The following is an 18,445-nucleotide window of genomic DNA, read 5'->3' as shown; positions in this document are numbered from 1 at the left end:
CAAATTCTTCATTCAGGAGGATGAAGGCAGTGTCTAGGCTGACATGAGTTGTTGATCTAAGGAAATGTGCGTGCAGAAGAAATCCCATAGGAATGGTTGGACTCGATGATCCAGTGGGTCCTTTCCAACCTGGAGATTCTATGATTCTATGACTGCAACACAGCAGCCCTGTGTGTAACGGAAAGATTTCCTTCCAGCTTAGGTTATTACCCTCAAACCATACTGCACATCAGTTTTCTATCCATGACACTTGCAGTTAAAACTCTTCCACGAGCAAAATACTAAATACAAAGAAACCAGTTCCCACCATTTCTCCATTCCCACTGACTCAACCCCCCCATACTCAGGGTCTACATAAAGGCTCGAGCATCCTGACACACTCTGCTCCCTCAGATCATGTACCGTGGATGATTCCTTCATCTCTTCCTTCCCTAGTTTGATCTTGAACTTCTTTCTCCTGATGACGCAGCATGGCTCACAAGTATGGATGCATTTCCACAGGCTTACCAAGAGGATAAAGGCATGGGGATATTTTGAAGGATAGCTTTCTTTCAGGGAAGAAAAGGAGGTAGCCATCTGGTGCAAACAAATGTTTTTAATCAAAGGACAGTGCACAAGAGTAGCCTTTCACTCTGTCGGAGGCGGGACTGCAGGGCCAGGCGCAAAGCGTGCACAGTGGAGAAAAAGACCACAGACAGGAGGGAAAGAGAAGAAAATTCAAAAGCAGAACTTATATTTCCTTTTACACAGTTGCCCTGGCTGCCAGCAGTCCCATCAACTCCTTTGCAACTCCCTCCAGTTCCAGGATGTTGAAGGAATGCTCGGAGGAGTGAAGAGCAAGAGCGTATTGTGAGTGGTAACGCGCAATCAGAGCCTTGGGCAGGAGGGTGTTAGTGTGAACAGAATTGGCTTCCAGCACATCAAAGGCTTCCCTCATCAACTGGAAGCTTCCAACCTCACTTCTTCCTCACGTGTCCCTTTGAGGAGCTTCTGGCAACCCTTTCCATACTCAGGCATGATGGAGGCCCTTATCAGCCCACCCTTCTCCCTTCCAAAACACCCCATTTTCCCCTGCACAGCTTGGCTGGGCGTCCCAGGAGGAAAGGAACATGAGGAGGCATCAAGCTACAATGCAGCATGAACTTTAATGAGTCTTAAGACAGAAACAAAGCAGGGCGTGCTGGAAGGGACCTGGGCCAGGTGCTCCAAGGGCAGGTGGCACTCAGGCAGCCCTGCACAGCAACGGGACACACGTCTTCCACACACTTATACAGAGAGTGATGAGCAGGACTCTTCTCAGCTTGCTTCAGGAGGAACCCATGACACAGGACAGCAGGAGACAACAGGGGCTCTTGATGCAGAGAAGAAAGTAGAGGAAGAAGACAGCATCAGCTGGCCGTGTTTCCAGACAGCACAGGATGGCTGTAAAGGAGGGTGTGTGTAAGGGTGCTCAGCTCCTCTGGAAACTCTGACCAGAAGCTGCGTCCTCAGTCTGGTGAGTGGCTTTGGTCTTCCTGGTCGATGTGTTCACTGCACGTCCAGCCCGACCTTAGCAGGGCAGGCATCTTCTGCCGTAGCGACCACCCAGGCCAGAGAGGCTGAAGCCCCCGGAGTTGATGGGCACTCCCTCCTGGCTCAGGATGCTGCCAACAGCAGCGGAGGTGGTGGATCCCACAGCGGTGTTCTGGGGGAAGGAGCTGAGGATGGGTCCGGGCAGGGTCACCACCACGGGAGACGGTTCAATAATCACTCGGGAGTCCTGGCACTGCCTGACACAGGGCTCGTTGCAGCTGTTGGCGAGTGGGGTTGGGCCACAGGGACGGCACAGATCGTAGCAGGACATGGCTGTGGGACGGAGGTGCACCTGGGAGAGAGGGCAGGGGAAGAACAGGCAGTGTGTGAGGCACAGCCTGACAGTTTGATGGGTGAAAGGGAACAAGATGGGAGGCAGGGACATGCTGTGCAGGGAAGAAGATTGGATTAGGAGCCCTGACCCCATGGTTCCCCTGCAAAGAAAGCCCAAGACCTTCTCACACCATCTCTTGTCAGAGATGCTGGAATCAGGACCAAGGAAAAATGCTCTTAGTAAATGCAACACAAATGCAAAGACCCAGTTCGGTCTCAAAGATAAAGAAGAGGAGGAGAATGAGAAGAAACAGGCAAAGAATGTTGTAGCTCACCTTGTTCACCAAGGAGGAGAAGACAAGCCAGTAGGATGAAGGATCCTGCGACGGGACTGGCTTTTATACTCGTCCAGACTGCCCCAGGCCCAGAGGCTGCCCTTGGCACATGTAATATGTTTACCAACGAGTTCATCTTGCATGCAAAACATCACAATTAAAAAAATGGGGACATAGCTTGTGTTTCATGCAATGCTGCAATTCCATTTCCCTGTCCGTGATGCTCATTCAGCCACACAGGCTCCTTTCAAGTCGCATTAATAAAGGCCAAAGCGTTTCCAGGGGAAATGTCATGTCAGCAAAGGCAGATGGTCCAGACAGAGATGAGGAATGTCCTACCTGGGCAGCTGGTGGCAGACCCTTGCCCTCAGGGCCTCACTTTAAGATGTTTGCTGCTGAATTTAGCAGGTCTCCTCCTAACCATGAGGTTCCAGCCTGGACTCCCACGTGCAGTAACATCAGTCCCTCACTGTCACGCTCTGCTCACTCACAGTGAAATAGGCATCACCTTGCTGGGCAGTGCTCCTCTGCTCTTGGCTTTTAGACTTTCTCTCTGAGATTGAGCATTGCTCTCAGCAGAAGTTTTCCTGCCTCTTTCGGATGTTCCCTCTTTCCTGAAAACTGGCTGGTCTTGCTGCCCCACGCACTGTGGGATCCCTGCTGTGCCTTTCCCCAGAGCTCCAGCCCTGTCTCCAACCATTGGACTGTGTCAACATGTCATGTCCCCTGGAAATATTTCAGTCTCAACTACTGTGACTTCAAAGGAGCCTGAGCGGCTGAAAGGGCATGTCACAGACACGGAAATGAAAAGGAAGCATTGCATGGCACAAATAAATACCCCATTTCTTTAATTGTGAAGTTTTGCATACAAAATGAACTTGTTAGTAAACACATCACATGCCCAAAGGGTACCTCTGGGCCTGGGGCGGTCACTGCCAGTATAAAAGCCGGTCCAGCTGCAGCTCCCTCATCCACTTCTCTTGCCTTCTCCTCTTTGGTGAACAAGGTCAGTAGCAAGATCTTTCATCTCTTTCTCTTCTTTCTCCTTTTGCTCTTTGTCTTCTGGCCTTGACTGAGTCTTTACCTCAGCCATAGCCTTCTGAGACCACAGACAGTCACCTCTGCTCTCTTTGCCACTTTGGGGGGAGATGGGAGAGGGTCTTTGGCTCTGCTCGAAGGGCCCTGTTGGGAACTGCAGCTCCTAAGGCTCTTTTCCTCCCTGTGCAGCCTGTACCTTCTCCAAGCCCACGCTCTTTCTCTCACCCATCAGGCTGTCAGGCTGTGCCTCACACGCTGCCTGTTCTTCCCCTGCCCTCTCTCCCAGGTGCACCTCCGTCCCACAGCCATGTCCTGCTACGATCTGTGCCGTCCCTGTGGCCCAACCCCACTCGCCAACAGCTGCAACGAGCCCTGTGTCAGGCAGTGCCAGGACTCCCGAGTGATTATTGAACCGTCTCCCGTGGTGGTGACCCTGCCCGGACCCATCCTCAGCTCCTTCCCCCAGAACACCGCTGTGGGATCCACCACCTCCGCTGCTGTTGGCAGCATCCTGAGCCAGGAGGGAGTGCCCATCAACTCCGGGGGCTTCAGCCTCTCTGGCTTTGGTGGTCGCTACGGCAGAAGATGCCTGCCCTGCTAAGGTCGGGCTGGGCGTGCAGTGAACACATCGACCAGGAAGACCAAAGCCACTCACCAGACTGAGGATGGAGCTGCTGGACAGGGTTTCCAGAGTATTTGAGCATCTTCACATCCTCCTATGAAATAGGGAGACAAATACAAGTGTCATCCTGTACTCTCTGGAAACCCAGCCAGCTGATGTTGTCTTCTCCTGCTTTCTTCTCTGCATCATGAGCTCCCCTTGTCTCCTGCTGTCCTGTTCCATGGGTTCATCCTGAAGCAAGTTGAGAAGGGTCCTGTTCATCACCCTCTGTATATGTGTGTGGATTGAAGACGTGTGTCCCATCGCTTTGAAGGGCTGCCTGAGTGTCAGCTGCCCTCGGAGCACCTCGCTTGGGTTCCTTCCAGCACGCCCTGCTTTGTCTCTGTCTTTAGACCCATTAAAGTTTATGCTGCATTGTAGCTTGAGTCTCGTTGTGTTCCTTACCTTCTGAGATGCCCAACCAGAACGCTCGATGATATATCAGAGTATCACAGCATGACCGGGGCTGGATGGCACTTGCAGAGCTCATCTGGTCCAATCTCCTGCTCAAGGAGGTCAGCCTAGAGCCAGTTGCTCCATATCCAGATGAGTTTTGGATACATCTAAGGATGGAGGTTCCATAATCACCCTGGGCAAGGTCTTCCACTGCTTGGTACAACACACAGTTCAAAAAGTCTTTCCTGGAGCTTTCTGGGTTTCCTTCTGTGCCCATCGCCTCTGGTCCTATCAATGGGCAGCCCTGAAATGAGCCTGACTCCTTCCTCCTTGCACCTTCCTGTGGGGAGAAAATTCTAGAAACAAAGAACTGTAAGTGAAAGCATAGAAAGGGGAATTGTCGTGTAGGGAAATGTAAATGATGGAATTTTGTAAAATGGTGTAAAGTATAAAATGATGTAATGTTGTAAATGTAAGAAAATCGTGGGTTGTAAACAAGAGATAATTGTAGGGCTGCTGAGCTCCTCTAATTGCTGCAGCTGTGGGATCCTGAGAAGTGGCCAATCCCGGGGCAGGTGCTAACGAGGTGATAAGGGTGTAGAAAGCCTGGCATGGCAGGGCAGTTAGGAAAAGCACTCGAAGGAGGAGGAGCTCGGAGTTAGAGCAGCACCCAAGGTAAGATAATTGGCTGCTTCACAAATGGGATCCCATACAGGGGAAAGGTGTGGCTGAATGGATGTGGTGCACTGCTGTGGCTCCGAGGAGATGCCTCACTGAAATGGATTTGTAATCCCTGGAGGAGGCCACAATTTACCTGTGACAAATCCTTCCAAAGTCACCCACGTCCCTCTATCCTGAACTCCAGGCTGGTTGGGTCTCTCCGCAAACCCTTGTGATGCCTTCCGTGGCACCAAAAGGGTTGTGGTGTGCAAGAGAAGCCCAAGGAGCTGCAAAACCAACAACATAGGAGAGAGAAGTAGCCTTGTTTGTGGGTGGAGGTGGCATGTAGTTGGTGATGTAGGAGAGGATGAGCTGCCACATGCTCCACTCCTCTAGAAATGATGTTTAGGCAGTGCATCCCCACTCCTACTTCAAGCAGAGTGAGGGGCACATCATATGCTGCCCCACGTGCTGTGGGAAAGCCTCCAATATCTTTCCCCAGAGCTAAAGCCTTGGCTTGCTGGTCAAGGTTAGCTCCCACCAGGTGTTGATGGTCTTGCAGCCCAGGGCAGAAAGGCAGGAAGACACAGTGGCTTCAGCCTGGATGGATTCTTGCTTTCCTTCCATCCTCTGGTTTTCCAGGGGTGGAGAAGGACTTGTTAAATGGCCTCATTTCGCTGTAATGGGACTTGCAGAGCACTTCAGAGAGGTCGGTGAGTGGCACAGAGAGGTGGTCTGGGTGCAGAAGTGAAGAGTTACAACTCCATGGGAATCTCTCTCACACCGCACATGCATTGGAGCCATGGAGGACATCACTGGGGTTTACAGAGACATGCAACAATCCCGGTGCTCAGGAGCAAAGGAATATGGGTGACTTTGGATGGAGTGGTCACAGGTAAAGGGCAGCTCCCTCCAGGTGACCATTCCAGCTGGACACACACTCCTCATCCACCAAGACTGATGCCAGCGCACCACATCCCTTCAGCCGTGCCTTTGCACTGCACAGCAACCCGGATGCCCCGGGCAGCCCAGGTGAGCGTCCCAGGAGAAAAGGAACTCGAGGAGACATCAGGCTACAATGCAGCATAAACTTTAATGAGTCTAAAGACAGAGACAAAGCAGGACATGCTGAAAGGGACCCGAGTGAAGTGCTACAAGGGCAGCCGGCACTCGGGCAGCCCTGCACAGCAATGGGACAAACATCTTCAATCCACACACATATACAGAGGGTGAGGACCCTTCTTGATTTGCTTCAGGATGAACCCACAGAACAGGACAGCAGGAGACAACTGCACTCAAGGACTCAGGATGCAGAGAAGAGAGCAAAAGAAGACAACAACATCAGCTGGCTGTGTTTCCAGACAGCACAGGATGGCACCTGGGTTACCTTCCTCTTTTTACAGGAGGGTGTGAAGGTGCTGAGATTCTCTTGAAACTCCAACATGCAGCTCCATCCTCAGTCCAGTGAGTGGCTTTGGTCTTCCTGGTCGATGTGTTCACTGCACACCCAGCCCGACCTTAGCAGGGCAGGCATCTTCTGCCGTAGCGACCACCAAAGCCAGAGAGGCTGAAGCCCCCGGAGTTGATGGGCACTCCCTCCTGGCTCAGGATGCTGCCAACAGCGGCGGAGGTGGTGGATCCCACAGCGGTGTTCTGGGGGAAGGAGCTGAGGATGGGTCCGGGCAGGGTCACCACCACGGGAGACGGTTCAATAATCACTCGGGAGTCCTGGCACTGCCTGACACAGGGCTCGTTGCAGCTGTTGGCGAGTGGGGTTGGGCCACAGGGACGGCACAGATCGTAGCAGGACATGGCTGTGGGACGGAGGTGCACCTGGGAGAGAGGGCAGGGGAAGAACAGGCAGAGAGTGAGGCACAGCCTGATGGGTGAGAGAAAGAGCGTGGGCTTGGAGAAGGTACAGGCTGCACAGGGAGGAAAAGAGCCTTAGGAGCTGCAGTTCCCAACAGGGCCCTTCAAGCAGAGCCAAAGACCCTCTCCCATCTCCCCCCAAAGTGGCAAAGAGAGCAGAGGTGACTGTCTGTGGTCTCAGAAGGCTATGGCTGAGGTAAAGACTCAGTCAAGGCCAGAAGACAAAGAGCATAAGGAGAAAGAAGAGAAGGAGATGGAAGATCTTGCTACTGACCTTGTTCACCAAAGAGGAGAAGGCAAGAGAAGTGGATGAGGGAGCTGCAGCTGGACCGGCTTTTATACTGGCAGTGACCACCCCAGGCCCAGAGGTACCCTTTGGGCATGTGATGTGTTTTCCAACAGGCTCATTTTGTATGCAAAACTTCGCAATTAAAGAAATGAGGTATTTATTAGTGCCCTGCAATGCTTCCTTTTCATTCCCTGTCCATGACGCCCATTCAGTCACACAGGCTCCTTTCAAGTCACAGTATTAGAGGCCAAAACGCTTCCAGGGGACACGACACGTCAGCATAGGCAGATGGTGCAGTCAGAGATGAGAAGTGTCCCACCCATGGAGGTGATGCCAATCCATTGCCTCCAGGGCCTCACTTCCAAGTGTTTGCTGCTGCATGGGGCAGGTCTCCTCGTAACCTTGAGGGTTCACCCTGGACTGCCACGCGTCGCACACATGACACACAGCGCCTACTCCCTCTGCCCCTCCAAGGTCAATGTGGAGGTCTCCTAGTGATTCCTTCTTCATCCTCAAGAGTACCAAACACTTCTTCTTTGAGCCGACAGACCAGCTCAATCACAGACACTGCAAAAAGCTTGGAAAGCTTCCCATGAGATGTGAATATGTCAGCTTGGCGTAGATTGTGGATGTCAATTGAGGGTGTGTTTCCTGAGGGCCGTCCTGCACAGCGGGGCAGAGCAGGGGTTGCTGGCAGAAGCTGTCTTTCAGGCGGACAGGGCTTTATCTCTGGGGAACTGCAGGGATTCCCACAGTGCATGGGGCAGCAAGACCAGCCAGTCTTTGGGAAAGACAGAAGATGCAAAAGAGGGAGGAAAACTTCTATTGAGAGCCAAGCTTGAAGAAAGAGTCTAAAAGCCAAGAGCAGAGGAGCCCTGCTTGGCAAAGTGATGCCTAATTCAGTGCGAGTGAGCAGAGCATGAGGGCGAGGGACTGATGCTGCTGACCCTTGCCCGTGGCTGTCCAAGCTGGAACTTCAGGGTTATGAGGAGACCTGCCCTATTCAGCAGGAGAAAATTTAAAGTGAGGCCCTGGAGGCAAAGGGTCTGTCGCCATCTGCCTGGGTGGGAAGCTCCTCATCTCTGACTGCACCATCTGCCTATGCTGACAGGTCATGTCCCCTGGAAACATTTGGCCTCTTAAACTGTGACTTGAAAGGAGCCTGTGTAGCTGAAAGGCCATGTCATGGAAATGAAAAGGAAGCATTGCAGGGCACAAATAAATACCCCTTTTCTTTAATTGTGATGTTTTGCATGCAAGATGAGCCTGTTGGTAAACACATTACATGTGCAAAGAGTTCCCCTGGTCCTGAGGCAGTCTGGATGAGTATAAAATCCTCTCCAGCTGTGCCTCACTCATCCACTTCTCTTGCATTCTCCTCTTTGGTGACCAAGGTAAGTAGCAAGAACCTTCATCTCTTTCTCTTATTTCTCCTTTTACTCCCTGTATTCTGGCCTCAACTCTTCCTCTGAAATCCTTCTGAGACTGTGGCCAGTCACCTCCTTTCTCTTTGCCGCTCTCGGGGGAGGTGGGAGAAGGACTCTTGGACTCTATTTGCAGGTCCCTGTTGGGAACTGCAGCTCCAAAGGGTCTTTTTCTCCCTATGTAGCCTCTGCCTGCTCCAAGCCCGTGCTCTTTCTCTCACCCATCAGGCTGTCAGGCTGTGCCTCACACACTGCCTGTTCTTCCCCTGCCCTCTCTCCCAGGTGCACCTCCGTCCCACAGCCATGTCCTGCTACGATCTGTGCCGTCCCTGTGGCCCAACCCCACTCGCCAACAGCTGCAACGAGCCCTGTGTCCGGCAGTGCCAGGACTCCCGAGTGATTATTGAACCGTCTCCCGTGGTGGTGACCCTGCCCGGACCCATCCTCAGCTCCTTCCCCCAGAACACCGCTGTGGGATCCACCACCTCCGCTGCTGTTGGCAGCATCCTGAGCCAGGAGGGAGTGCCCATCAACTCCGGGGGCTTCAGCCTCTCCGGCTTTGGTGGTCGCTACGGCAGAAGATGCCTGCCCTGCTAAGGTGGGGCTGGACGTGCAGTGAACACATCGACCAGGAAGACCAAAGCCACTCACTGGACTGAGGACACAGCATCTTGTCAGAGTTTCCAGAGAATCTGAGCACCTTCACACCCTCCTGTAAAAAGAGGAAGGTAACCCAGGTGCCATCCTTGCTTCTGGAAACACAGCCAGCTGATGTTGTTGTCTTCTTTTGCTCTCTTCTCTGCATCCTGAGTCCTTGAGTGCAGTTGTCTCCTGCTGTCCTGTTCTGTGGGTTCATCCTGAAGCAAATCAAGAAGGGTCCTGCTCATCACCCTCTGTATATGTGTGTGGATTGAAGATGTGTATCCCATTGCTGTGCAGGGCTGCCCGAGTGCCGGCTGCCCTTGTAGCACTTCACTCGGGTCCCTTCCAGCATGTCCTGCTTTGTCTCTGTCTTTAGACTCATTAAAGTTTATGCTGCATTGTAGCCTGATGTCTCCTCGTGTTCCTTTTCTCCTGGGACGCTCACCTGGGCTGCCCGGGGCATCCGGGTTGCTGTGCAGTGCAAAGGCACGGCTGAAGGGATGTGGTGCTCTGGCATCAGTCTTGGTGGATGAGGAGTGTGTGTCCAGCTGGAATGGTCACCTGGGGGGAGCTGCCCTTTACCTGTGACCACTCCATCCAAAGTCACCCATATTCCTTTGGTCCTGAGCACCGGGATTGTTGCATGTCTCAGCAAACACCTGTGATGTTTTCCATGGCTCCAATGCATGTGTGGTGTGGGAGAGATTCCCATGGAGTTGTAACCCTTCACTTCTGCATCCAGACCACCTCTCTGTGCCACCCATCTACCTTTCTGAAGTACCCATCAATGTTGGCAGGGCTGCACGTTCACTGTTCGGGAGTTCCTGTGACCTGATACGCGCGGCACTGAAGTGAATGCTTTGACTAGAAAGTCAAAGCTTTAGCTCGGGGGAAGGACACTGTAGGGCTTCCCACAGCACATGGGGCGGCACATGAGGTGCTCCTCACTCTGCCTGAAGCAGGAGTTGCGTGCACTGGGCAAAAGAACACCTGTGGAGTTCTAGAGAATGTGGCAGCTTGTCTTCTCCTACATCACCAGCTACATGTCAACTTCACCCACAAGCAAGGACACCTCCCTCCTTGATGTCCACAGTCTTGCAGTTTGGGGAGACAGGAAAGGAAGACACAATATCTGCAGCCTGGGTGGTTTCTTCCTTTTTCTTCCTTTTTCTTCCTTTTTCTTCCTTTTTCTTCCTTTTTCTTCCTTTTTCTTCCTTTTTCTTCCTTTTTCTTCCTTTTTCTTCCTTTTTCTTCCTTCCTTTCTTGCTTTCCTTCTTTCCTCTGTGTGCCAGGGATGGAGAAGGACTTGCTAAGTGCCGTGACTTCACTGTCGAGGGCCATAGGTTGTGGGAACGCCCAAGGAGTGACTGTTGGGTGGCACAGAGTGGTGGCCTGGGAGCAGAGTGAATGGTTACAACTCCTTGGGCTTCTCTGACATTCCACAAACCTCTTGGTGCCACAGTAGGCATCTGAAGGCTTTGCTCAGAGACCCAACAATCTCGGTGTTCAGGTGTGTGGGTGACTTTGGATAGATTTGTTGCAAATAAAGGCCAGTCCCCTCCAGGTGACCATTTCAGTTGGGCATCACCTCAAGAGGTTACAGGTGCACCCCATCCTTTCAGCCACTCCTTTACCCCATGTGGGATCTCATTTGGAACGCAGCCGACTATGGTACCCTGGGCGGCTTTAGGCCATGTCTTGCCAGCTGGCTGAGGGAGTTGATTCTTCCCCTTCACTCAGCACTCATGAGGACACACCAGAAGTATTGCGCCATGTTCAGTGCAGGACATGTTTGAGAGAGTCAAACGGCCACACAGATTAAAGACTGGAGCCTTGCACCCATGAGGAATGACTGAGAGCTGGGAAGAGCAGCCTCGGGGAGGTGGACCTCATTCAAGTATTTAAATACCTGAAGGGAAGGTTTGAGGTGGAGCCAGTCAACCTCTTTTATGAGTCATCCATTGGTAGGAGTAGAGGCAATGGGCACAGAAGGAAACACTGACAGCTCCAACTGAACATCAGGGAACACTTTGCACTGTGAGAGGCACCAAGCACTGGAAGGCCTTGCCTAGGGGTGTTATGGAATCTCCATCCTGGGACTTAACCAAAAGCTGTCTGGACCTGGAGCAATTGGCTCTAGATTGACCTCTATGAGCAAAGCTGTTGGATCAAAGGAACTCCAGAAAACACTTAAGGCCTCAGTCACACTGTGATTCTGTGTTGTCCCATTCAGGAGCTTCGCTACGCACCCCAGGGGAAAAGGAACACAGGATACATCAAACTACAATGCAGCATAAACTTTAATGAGTCTAAAGACAGAGACAAAGCAAGATGTGCTGGAAGGGACCCGGGCCAGACTACTTGCAAGGGCAGCTGACACTCAAGTAGCCCTTCACAGCAATGGAACACACGTCTTTGTTCCACACATGTATACAGAGGCTGATGAGCAGAATCCTTCTTTACTTGCTTCAGGATGAACCCATGGCACAGGACAGCAGGAGACAACAGGGACTCATGATGCAGAGAAGAAAGCACAGGAAGAAGACAACATCAGCTGGCTGGGTTTCCAGAAAGCAAGGATGGCACCTGCATTTCTCTCCCTATTTCATAGGAGGGGTGTGAGGGTGCTCAAATACTCTGGAAACCCCAGCCAGCAGCTCCATCCTCAGTCCGGTGAGTGGCTTTGGTCTTCCTGGTCGATGTGTTCACTGCACGTCCAGCCCGACCTTAGCAGGGCAGGCATCTTCTGCCGTAGCGACCACCAAAGCCAGAGAGGCTGAAGCCCCCGGAGTTGATGGGCACTCCCTCCTGGCTCAGGATGCTGCCAACAGCAGCGGAGGTGGTGGATCCCACAGCGGTGTTCTGGGGGAAGGAGCTGAGGATGGGTCCGGGCAGGGTCACCACCACGGGAGACGGTTCAATAATCACTCGGGAGTCCTGGCACTGCCTGACACAGGGCTCGTTGCAGCTGTTGGCGAGTGGGGTTGGGCCACAGGGGCGACACAGATCGTAGCAGGACATGGCTGTGGGATGGAGGTGCACCTGGGAGAGAAGGTAGGGAAAGAAGAGGCAGCGTGTGAGGCACAGCCTGACAGCCTGATGGGTGAGAGAAAGAGCACGGGCTTGGAGCAGCGACAGCTGCATAGGGAGGAAAAAAGGTTTTACAGCCATAGTCCCCAATAGAGACCTGCAAAGAGAGAAAAAGATGTTCTCCCTTCTCCCCCGAGAGTGGCAAAGAGAAAGGAAGAGACTGGCAATGTCTCAGAATGGTATAACTGAGGTAAAGACACAGTGGAGGCAGGAACCAAAGAGCAAAAGGAGAAAGAAGAGAGATGAAAGATCTTGCTACTTACCTTGGTCACCAAGGAGAAGGTAAGAGAAGTGAATGAAGGAGCTGCAGCTGGACTGGCTTTTATACTCATTGAGACCGCCCCGGGGCCCAGAGGCACCCTTTGTGCATGTAATGTGTTTCCCAAGAGGCTCATCTTGCATGCAAAACATCACAATTAAAGAAAAGGAGTATTTATTTGTGCCCTGCAAAGCTGCCTTTTCATTTCCCTGTCCATGACGCGCGTTCAGCCACACAGGCTCCTTTCAAGTCACACTCATAAAGGCTAAAATGTTTCCAGGGGACGTCGTGTCAGCACAGGTGGATGGTCCAGACAGAGCCAAGGAGTGTCCCACACAAGCAGGTGGTGGCAGACCCTTGCCTCCAGGGCCTCACTTTAAAGTCTTTCCTGAAGAATTTGGCACATATCCTCATAACCCTGAGACTTGTTCAGCCTGGACTGCCACATGCAAGGGTCAGCAACATCAGTCCCTCATCCTCATGGTCTGGAGGCCCTCAAGGCAAGGGTTTGGCACCACCTTCCTGCTTGGGACACTCGTCATCTCTGCCTGTGCCATGCTGACGTGTTACGACCCCTGGAAACATTTAGGACTCTAATTCTGTGACTTGAAAGGAGCCTGTGTGGCTGAAAGGATGTGTCATGGAGAAGGAAATGAAAGGGCAGCATTGCAGGGCACAAATAAATGCCACATTTCTTTAATGATTGTGTTTTGCATGCAAGATGAGCCTGTTGGGAAACACATTACAAGCACAAAGGGTGCTGCTGGGCCTGGGGTGGTCTCCTGCAGTATAAAAGCCAGTCCCACTGCAGCTTCCTCATCCACTTCTCCAGCTTTCTCCTTCTTCTGAACAAGGTAATCAGGAAAAGCCTTCTTCTTTTTTCTTATTTCTCTTTTTACTCTTTGTCTTCTGGATTCAAACGAGACTTCACTTTAGTTCTGTTCTTCCGAAATGGTGGCCAAACATCTCCGTTCTCTCTGTTGTTGGGGGACAACATGGGAGAGGGTCTTTGCCTCTATTTGCAGCCACTTTTGGGGACTGCAGATCCAAAGCTCTTCTCCTCCCTATGCAGCGTGTCAGGCTGTGCCTCACACGCTGCCTGTTCTTCCCCTGCCCTCTCTCCCAGGTGCACCTCCGTCCCACAGCCATGTCCTGCTACGATCTGTGCCGTCCCTGTGGCCCAACCCCACTCGCCAACAGCTGCAACGAGCCCTGTGTCAGGCAGTGCCAGGACTCCCGAGTGATTATTGAACCGTCTCCCGTGGTGGTGACCCTGCCCGGACCCATCCTCAGCTCCTTCCCCCAGAACACCGCTGTGGGATCCACCACCTCCGCTGCTGTTGGCAGCATCCTGAGCCAGGAGGGAGTGCCCATCAACTCCGGGGGCTTCAGCCTCTCTGGCTTTGGTGGTCGCTACGGCAGAAGATGCCTGCCCTGCTAAGGTCGGGCTGGACGTGCAGTGAACACATCGACCAGGAAGACCGAAGCCACTCACCGGACTGAGGACACAGCATCTTGTCAGAGTTTCCAGAGGAGCTGAGCACCTTCACACCCTCCTGTAAAAAGAGGAAGGTAACCCAGGTGCCATCCTTGCTTCTGGAAACACAGCCAGTTGATGTTGTTGTCTTCTTTTGCTCTCTTCTCTTCATCCTGAGTCCTTGAGTGCAGTTGTCTCCTGCTGTCCTGTTCTGTGGGTTCATCCTGAAGCAAATCAAGAAGGGTCCTCACCCTCTGTATATGTGTGTGGATTGAAGATGTGTGTCCCATTGCTGTGCAGGGCTGCCCGAGTGCCGGCTGCCCTTGTAGCACTTCACTCGGGTCCCTTCCAGCATGTCCTGCTTTGTCTCTGTCTTTAGACTCATTAAAGTTTATGCTGCATTGGAGCTTGATGTCTCCTCGTGTTCCTTTTCTCCTGGGACGCTCACCTGGGCTGCCCGGGGCATCCGGGTTGCTGTGCAGTGCAAAGGCACGGCTGAAGGGATGTGGTGCTCTGGCATCAGTCTTGGTGGATGAGGAGTGTGTGTCCAGCTGGAATGGTCACCTGGAGGGAGCTGCCCTTTACCTGTGACCACTCCATCCAAAGTCACCCATATTCCTTTGCTCCTGAGCACCGGGATTGTTGCATGTCTCTGTAAACCCCAGTGATGTCCTCCATGGCTTCAATGCATGTGCGGTGTGAGAGAGATTCCCATGGAGTTGTAACTCTTCACTTCTGCACCCGGACCACCTCTCTGTGCCACTCACCGACCTCCCTGAAGTGCTCTGCAAGTCCCATTACAGCGAAATGAGGCCATTTAACAAGTCCTTCTCCACCCCTGGAAAACCAGAGGATGGAAGGAAAGCAAGAATCCATCCAGGCTGAAGCCACTGTGTCTTCCTGCCTTTCTGCCCTGGGCTGCAAGACCATCAACACCTGGTGGGAGCTAACCTTGACTAGCAAGCCAAGGCTTTAGCTCTGGGGAAAGATATTGGAGGCTTTCCCACAGCACATGGGGCAGCATATGATGTGCCCCTCACTCTGCTTGAAGTAGGAGTGGGGATGCACTGCCTAAACATCATTTCTAGAGGAGTGGAGCATGTGGCAGCTCATCCTCTCCTACATCACCAACTACATGCCACCTCCACCTACAAACAAGGCTACTTTTCTCTCCTATGTTGTTGGTTTTGCAGCTCCTTGGGCTTCTCTTGCACACCACAACCCTTTTGGTGCCACGGAAGGCATCACAAGGGTTTGCGGAGAGACCCAACCAGCCTGGAGTTCAGGATAGAGGGACGTGGGTGACTTTGGAAGGATTTGTCACAGGTAAATTGTGGCCTCCTCCAGGGATTACAAATCCATTTCAGTGAGGCATCTCCTCGGAGCCACAGCAGTGCACCACATCCATTCAGCCACACCTTTCCCCTGTATGGGATCCCATTTGTGAAGCAGCCAATTATCTTACCTTGGGTGCTGCTCTAACTCTGAGCTCCTCCTCCTTCGAGTGCTTTTCCTAGCTGCCCTGCCATGCCAGGCTTTCTACACCCTTATCACCTCGTTAGCACCTGCCCCGGGATTGGCCACTTCTCAGGATCCCACAGCTGCAGCAATTAGAGGAGCTCAGCAGCCCTACAATTATCTCTTGTTTACAACCCACGATTTTCTTACATTTACAACATTACATCATTTTATACTTTACACCATTTTACAAAATTACATCATTTACATTTTCCTACACGACAATTCCCCTTTCTATGTTTTCACTTACAATTCTTTGTTTCTAGAACTTTCTCCCCACAGGAAGGTGCAAGGAGGAAGGAGTCAGGCTCATTTCAGGGCTGCCCATTGATAGGACCAGAGGCGATGGGCACAGAAGGAAACCCAGAAAGCTCCAGGAAAGACTTTTTGAACTGTGTGTTGTACCAAGCAGTGGAAGACCTTGCCCAGGGTGATTATGGAACCTCCATCCTTAGATGTATCCAAAACTCATCTGGATATGGAGCAACTGGCTCTAGGCTGACCTCCTTGAGCAGGAGATTGGACCAGATGAGCTCTGCAAGTGCCATCCAGCCCCGGTCATGCTGTGATACTGTGATATATCATCGAGCGTTCTGGTTGGGCATCTCAGAAGGTAAGGAACACAACGAGACTCAAGCTACAATGCAGCATAAACTTTAATGGGTCTAAAGACAGAGACAAAGCAGGGTGTGCTGGAAGGAACCCGAGCGAGGTGCTCCAAGGGCAGCTGACACTCAGGCAGCCCTTCAAAGCGATGGGACACACATCAATCCACACACATATACAGAGGGTGATGAACAGGACCCTTCTCAACTTGCTTCAGGATGAACCCATGGAACAGGACAGCAGGAGACAAGGGGAGCTCATGATGCAGAGAAGAAAGCAGGAGAAGACAACATCAGCTGGCTGGGTTTCCAGAGAGTACAGGATGACACTTGTATTTGTCTCCCTATTTCATAGGAGGATGTGAAGATGCTCAAATACTCTGGAAACCCTGTCCAGCAGCTCCATCCTCAGTCTGGTGAGTGGCTTTGGTCTTCCTGGTCGATGTGTTCACTGCACGCCCAGCCCGACCTTAGCAGGGCAGGCATCTTCTGCCGTAGCGACCACCAAAGCCAGAGAGGCTGAAGCCCCCGGAGTTGATGGGCACTCCCTCCTGGCTCAGGATGCTGCCAACAGCAGCAGAGGTGGTGGATCCCACAGCGGTGTTCTGGGGGAAGGAGCTGAGGATGGGTCCGGGCAGGGTCACCACCACGGGAGACGGTTCAATAATCACTCGGGAGTCCTGGCACTGCCTGACACAGGGCTCGTTGCAGCTGTTGGCGAGTGGGGTTGGGCCACAGGGACGGCACAGATCGTAGCAGGACATGGCTGTGGGACGGAGGTGCACCTGGGAGAGAGGGTAACAAAAATACAACCTGACACCCTGCTTAGTGAGAGAAAACACAGAGGGTTGTACGCAGAGTCAGCCTGCATAGGGAAGAAGAAAGATTTCAGAGCCTTGGTGCCCAAGTTTTACTTTGAAACAAAAGCCAAAGACCTTCTCCCAGTTCCCATGATGGTGGCAAAGAGCTGAGTGGATGGATCTTGGTACGGAATTGGGTGTCTCAGCAAAAGCTACACCGAAGCCAGAAGAGAAAGACAGAAAGGGCAAAGAAGAGAAAGAGATGAAGGCTCTTGCTACTTACTTTGCTCACCAAGGAGGAGAAGGCAAGAGAAGTGGATGAGGGAGCTGCAGTTGGACTGGCTTTTATACTAGTGGAGACTGCCCCAGGCCAAGGGGCACCTTTTGTGCGAATGATGTGTGGAAAATGCTCCCTACTACTGAAGCAGGCTTTGATTTGCTCCTTGGAATGCTCCCTCCCCATTTCCTTGCCCATGGCATGCCCACTCCACCTTAGGGCCTTTTTCTATGTGACATACAGATTAAATGAATTTCATGTTGGTTCAGGTAATTGAGACATTTATGGTGATCCCAGGAAGTGATGCCTTTTTTCTTCTCAGTCATTGTAGTCACCGGCTTGTCTTTCACAGGGTCATTTACAAATTACCTGAGGCTCATCTTAAATAGTGGAGAGTTGGGAAATTCATACATTTTATGAAAATACACTTCCAGGTATTTTTCTCTGTTAGGATTTCACTATGTGTCTAGTTTGAATCTCTTGTCGAGAACAAAAGCCTAAATAGGTCACATACCCTGCATAGTAACAAATATTTAGTTTCAGTGTGCATTAACCATTTTATTTCAGAAACCACGTGATGGGTTCTAACTTATTGTGTCACTTTCTTCTGATTTTGTAGAATCTCCACCTACTTTTAATTCTCAACACATAACACAGTCCCTTCAGAATGTTTTTAAGTGTGTTCTTCAAAGTCAACTTCTCACTTCAAGCCACATTTAGAAATATTTGCCCCTTGAGCCACAGAGTAATTTCTGTAGAAACTCAGAGTATTTTTTCTTTTCCTTCTTACAATAGGAAGCTGAGGTCTACTTGGAGGCAATCTTATGTTTTTACATGGACTCAGAAAATGAATCAACTACTTTAATGGAGAATCCTTTCCTGACGTCAGTCAGGTTGAGAACTGTCTAACCGAGCTGAGACTGAAAGCTTACAGACTTTATGAACTCATGTTCAAGGACAATGAGATAGAAAGGTCAGTTGTTTCCATCTGGGCACATAGTGAATTGCCCATTCAAGATACCAATTAAAATCCACTGTGAAACCTTAGACAGTCCAGACATCTACGAAGTATTGTCCAGCCTGGAGAAGAGAAGGCTCTGGGGAGACCTCAGAGCAGCTTCCAGCACTGAAAGGGGCTCGAGGAAAGCTGGGGAGGGGCTCTTGGTCAGGGAGTGCTGGGACAGGACCAGGGGAATGGTTTTGAGCTGAAAAGGGGGAGATTGAGATGAGATTTTAGGAGGAAATGTTTTCCTATGAGGG

General features: G+C 51.7%; 7 protein-coding genes across 10 annotated transcripts; 3 read left to right on the top strand and 4 right to left on the bottom strand.

The window, feature by feature from the left end:
• Positions 1–1,126: 1,126 nt before the first annotated feature.
• On the bottom strand, positions 1,127–2,327 carry LOC104066210 (feather beta keratin). The gene is made up of 2 exons (XM_054050700.1): positions 2,181–2,327; positions 1,127–1,864 (listed from the first exon to the last, which is right to left on the bottom strand). Exon 2 carries the CDS (start codon positions 1,841–1,843, stop codon positions 1,550–1,552), a length of 294 nt encoding a protein of 97 aa, XP_053906675.1. The 5' UTR covers positions 1,844–1,864; positions 2,181–2,327; the 3' UTR covers positions 1,127–1,549.
• Positions 1,127–17,398, bottom strand: LOC104066213 (feather beta keratin). 2 transcript variants are annotated; one of them, XR_008447334.1, is made up of 3 exons: positions 17,192–17,398; positions 16,207–16,893; positions 1,127–1,191 (listed from the first exon to the last, which is right to left on the bottom strand). XR_008447334.1 is itself a non-coding variant. In XM_009568787.2 (2 exons), the coding sequence occupies exons 1-2, from the start codon at positions 17,381–17,383 to the stop codon at positions 16,579–16,581; spliced, it is 507 nt and encodes a 168-aa protein (XP_009567082.2). In that variant the 5' UTR covers positions 17,384–17,398; the 3' UTR covers positions 16,142–16,578. The 2 variants fall into 2 exon arrangements, 1 of the variants encoding a protein (XP_009567082.2); XM_009568787.2 differs by lacking the exon at positions 1,127–1,191 and having other exon boundaries at positions 16,142–16,893.
• Positions 3,037–4,259, top strand: LOC128849331 (feather beta keratin-like). 2 transcript variants are annotated; one of them, XM_054050695.1, is made up of 2 exons: positions 3,037–3,186; positions 3,505–4,259. In XM_054050695.1, exon 2 carries the CDS (start codon positions 3,526–3,528, stop codon positions 3,817–3,819), a length of 294 nt encoding a protein of 97 aa, XP_053906670.1. In that variant the 5' UTR covers positions 3,037–3,186; positions 3,505–3,525; the 3' UTR covers positions 3,820–4,259. The 2 variants fall into 2 exon arrangements, with proteins under 2 accessions (XP_053906670.1, XP_053906671.1); XM_054050696.1 differs by having other exon boundaries at positions 3,063–3,182; positions 3,502–4,259.
• On the bottom strand, positions 6,010–7,232 carry LOC128849332 (feather beta keratin-like). Of its 2 annotated transcripts, none has more exons than XM_054050698.1 (2): positions 7,079–7,232; positions 6,010–6,768 (listed from the first exon to the last, which is right to left on the bottom strand). In XM_054050698.1, exon 2 carries the CDS (start codon positions 6,745–6,747, stop codon positions 6,454–6,456), a length of 294 nt encoding a protein of 97 aa, XP_053906673.1. In that variant the 5' UTR covers positions 6,748–6,768; positions 7,079–7,232; the 3' UTR covers positions 6,010–6,453. The 2 variants fall into 2 exon arrangements, with proteins under 2 accessions (XP_053906673.1, XP_053906674.1); XM_054050699.1 differs by having other exon boundaries at positions 6,010–6,771; positions 7,083–7,202.
• LOC128849330 (feather beta keratin-like) lies at positions 8,334–9,562 on the top strand. Its single transcript, XM_054050693.1, has 2 exons — positions 8,334–8,487; positions 8,800–9,562. Exons 1-2 carry the CDS (start codon positions 8,338–8,340, stop codon positions 9,112–9,114), a joined length of 465 nt encoding a protein of 154 aa, XP_053906668.1. The 5' UTR covers positions 8,334–8,337; the 3' UTR covers positions 9,115–9,562.
• On the bottom strand, positions 11,442–12,666 carry LOC104066211 (feather beta keratin). Its single transcript, XM_054050694.1, has 2 exons — positions 12,513–12,666; positions 11,442–12,201 (listed from the first exon to the last, which is right to left on the bottom strand). Exons 1-2 carry the CDS (start codon positions 12,642–12,644, stop codon positions 11,887–11,889), a joined length of 447 nt encoding a protein of 148 aa, XP_053906669.1. The 5' UTR covers positions 12,645–12,666; the 3' UTR covers positions 11,442–11,886.
• Positions 13,207–14,389, top strand: LOC104066212 (feather beta keratin). The gene is made up of 2 exons (XM_054050697.1): positions 13,207–13,362; positions 13,635–14,389. The coding sequence occupies exon 2, from the start codon at positions 13,656–13,658 to the stop codon at positions 13,947–13,949; it is 294 nt and encodes a 97-aa protein (XP_053906672.1). The 5' UTR covers positions 13,207–13,362; positions 13,635–13,655; the 3' UTR covers positions 13,950–14,389.
• Positions 17,399–18,445: the final 1,047 nt, after the last annotated feature.

Source organism: Cuculus canorus, chromosome 28 (genome assembly GCF_017976375.1).
Source record: "Cuculus canorus isolate bCucCan1 chromosome 28, bCucCan1.pri, whole genome shotgun sequence".
Classification (NCBI taxonomy): Eukaryota; Metazoa; Chordata; class Aves; order Cuculiformes; family Cuculidae; genus Cuculus; species Cuculus canorus.
This window is presented reverse-complemented; position numbering and strand designations above follow the sequence as displayed.